Genomic DNA, 1,775 nt, shown 5'->3' with positions numbered 1-1,775 from the left:
TTACTTGATGATTATGAATTGAGAGGAAATGATTGGCTAGAAGGGATATATCTATTACGTGAGAAATGGGCACAAGTTTATGGTCAAGACCACTTTTGTGCATGTATTACTCTTGACCAATTCCTATTATATTATTTTGTACATATTATTCACAAGTTTCTTTTTCCACTATACTGTGATCAATTTCCATTTTTTTTTTGGGTATGACAACAACACAAAGAATTGAAAGCATGAACAAGTTTTTGAAAAAATATTTTGCTCGAAACCTCCTTCTGCAAGAGTTCGTCGTCCAATATGATAAAGCAGTAACGGATCGAAAAGAAAAGGAAAGACAAGCAGAAAATGCAACTAAACAGAAATGGCGTAATTTGTATTCTGATTGGAATGTGGAGATTGAAGCAACAAAGCAGTATACAAGTAAGATTTTTTATTGTTTCCAATAGGAGGTTAAGAAAGTTTTAAATTTGAGGCCACTGAAATTAGAAAGTGATGATGGGCAAGCACGTACATACACAGTAATGAACTCAGGAAAACGAGGAATTAATAGAACACTTATGTATGACCTTGCAAATCAAACAGTATTGTGCAGTTGCAAAAAGTTTAAGTTTGAGAGGATTCTTTGTGCACATGCTCTAAAGTTATACTATGATTTAGACTTGTCAACTATACCATCCAATTATTATTTGAAAAGATGGAGCAATGACGCTAAATGTGGTATTGGATTTGATTCTTATGGTGAACCGGCTGTGAGTAATTTAGACTCATCTTTCTTGGTTCAGTATAGCGAGTTATCTAATATAGCACAAAGAATGATAGCAAAATGTGCAAAAAATAGCCAAAAATGTAGTTTTTTGAAATCTGAGTTGTTAAAGTTGGAGAAAAAATTGGATAAGCATTGCCAATTTTGGAGAACAAGATGATGGAACAAATTATGTAAATTATGTTAAGCATGTGACTAAAGCTGAGAAAAATCTTAAGATCCAAGATCCAAAAGTTCAGAAGTCCAAAGGCCAGGGCAAAGGTAGAATGAAGAGTGCTTTGGAATCTAATAAACCTAAAAAGAAAGGTCCATACAAGAGAAAAGGTTAGCACATATTTGGCTTGTTTTTATTTACTATTTGATTCACAATTTGCATTTGTCAATGTAATTATTATTTTATTTGTTTAATAGCTTTTAAACAATCCAATTCAAATGCATATGAGATGAACGGACCATCAACAAGATATGCACAAACTCAGGTTTAAAGTTTAGCAATTTTTTGTCATGAATGTTTTATTTATTTATTTATATTTTTGTTCATTAGCATTGTTTTAATCTATTTCTAATGGATCAATTGGAATTGGTATCTAGGGACATATTGGAATGCCAAGTCAAAACCAATTCAATATGGCACCCGTAAGTCAAGTCACACATTTTCCTCATGGATTTCCAATTGTTCCTTGTGTTCAAGGGATTCAAAATCCGCTAGTTCAAGGGATTCAAAATCACCAACTTGGATTTCAAGCTATAAGTCCCATGATGTCCAATTACTCATTTATGTATCCTCGGGTTTGTACCTTCATTGAATGTACTATATATATAATGTACTATATTTTTGTTCTCTAGTTTCATAAGTAATTTTTTTCTTTTTATTTATTTGCAGGAAAACATTCAACCAATGCCTTTGGGAACCACTCCTCAACTAAAATTTTCAAATCCATCAACATCAAACATTCAACCAATACCTCTGGGAACCACTCTTGAACTGAATTTTTCAAATCCATCAACATCTTAG

General features: G+C 32.3%; 1 protein-coding gene across 1 annotated transcript; it reads left to right on the top strand.

Moving 5' to 3' along the window:
* Positions 1–230: 230 nt before the first annotated feature.
* LOC139197687 (uncharacterized) lies at positions 231–1,775 on the top strand. Its single transcript, XM_070825639.1, has 5 exons — positions 231–417; positions 580–778; positions 873–1,084; positions 1,172–1,239; positions 1,644–1,775. Exons 1-5 carry the CDS (start codon positions 231–233, stop codon positions 1,773–1,775), a joined length of 798 nt encoding a protein of 265 aa, XP_070681740.1.

Source organism: Malus domestica, chromosome 07 (genome assembly GCF_042453785.1).
Source record: "Malus domestica chromosome 07, GDT2T_hap1".
Lineage (NCBI taxonomy): Eukaryota > Viridiplantae > Streptophyta > Magnoliopsida > Rosales > Rosaceae > Malus > Malus domestica.
The sequence above is the reverse complement of the archived record's forward strand: the minus strand, read 5'-3'. Positions and strand labels throughout refer to the sequence as shown.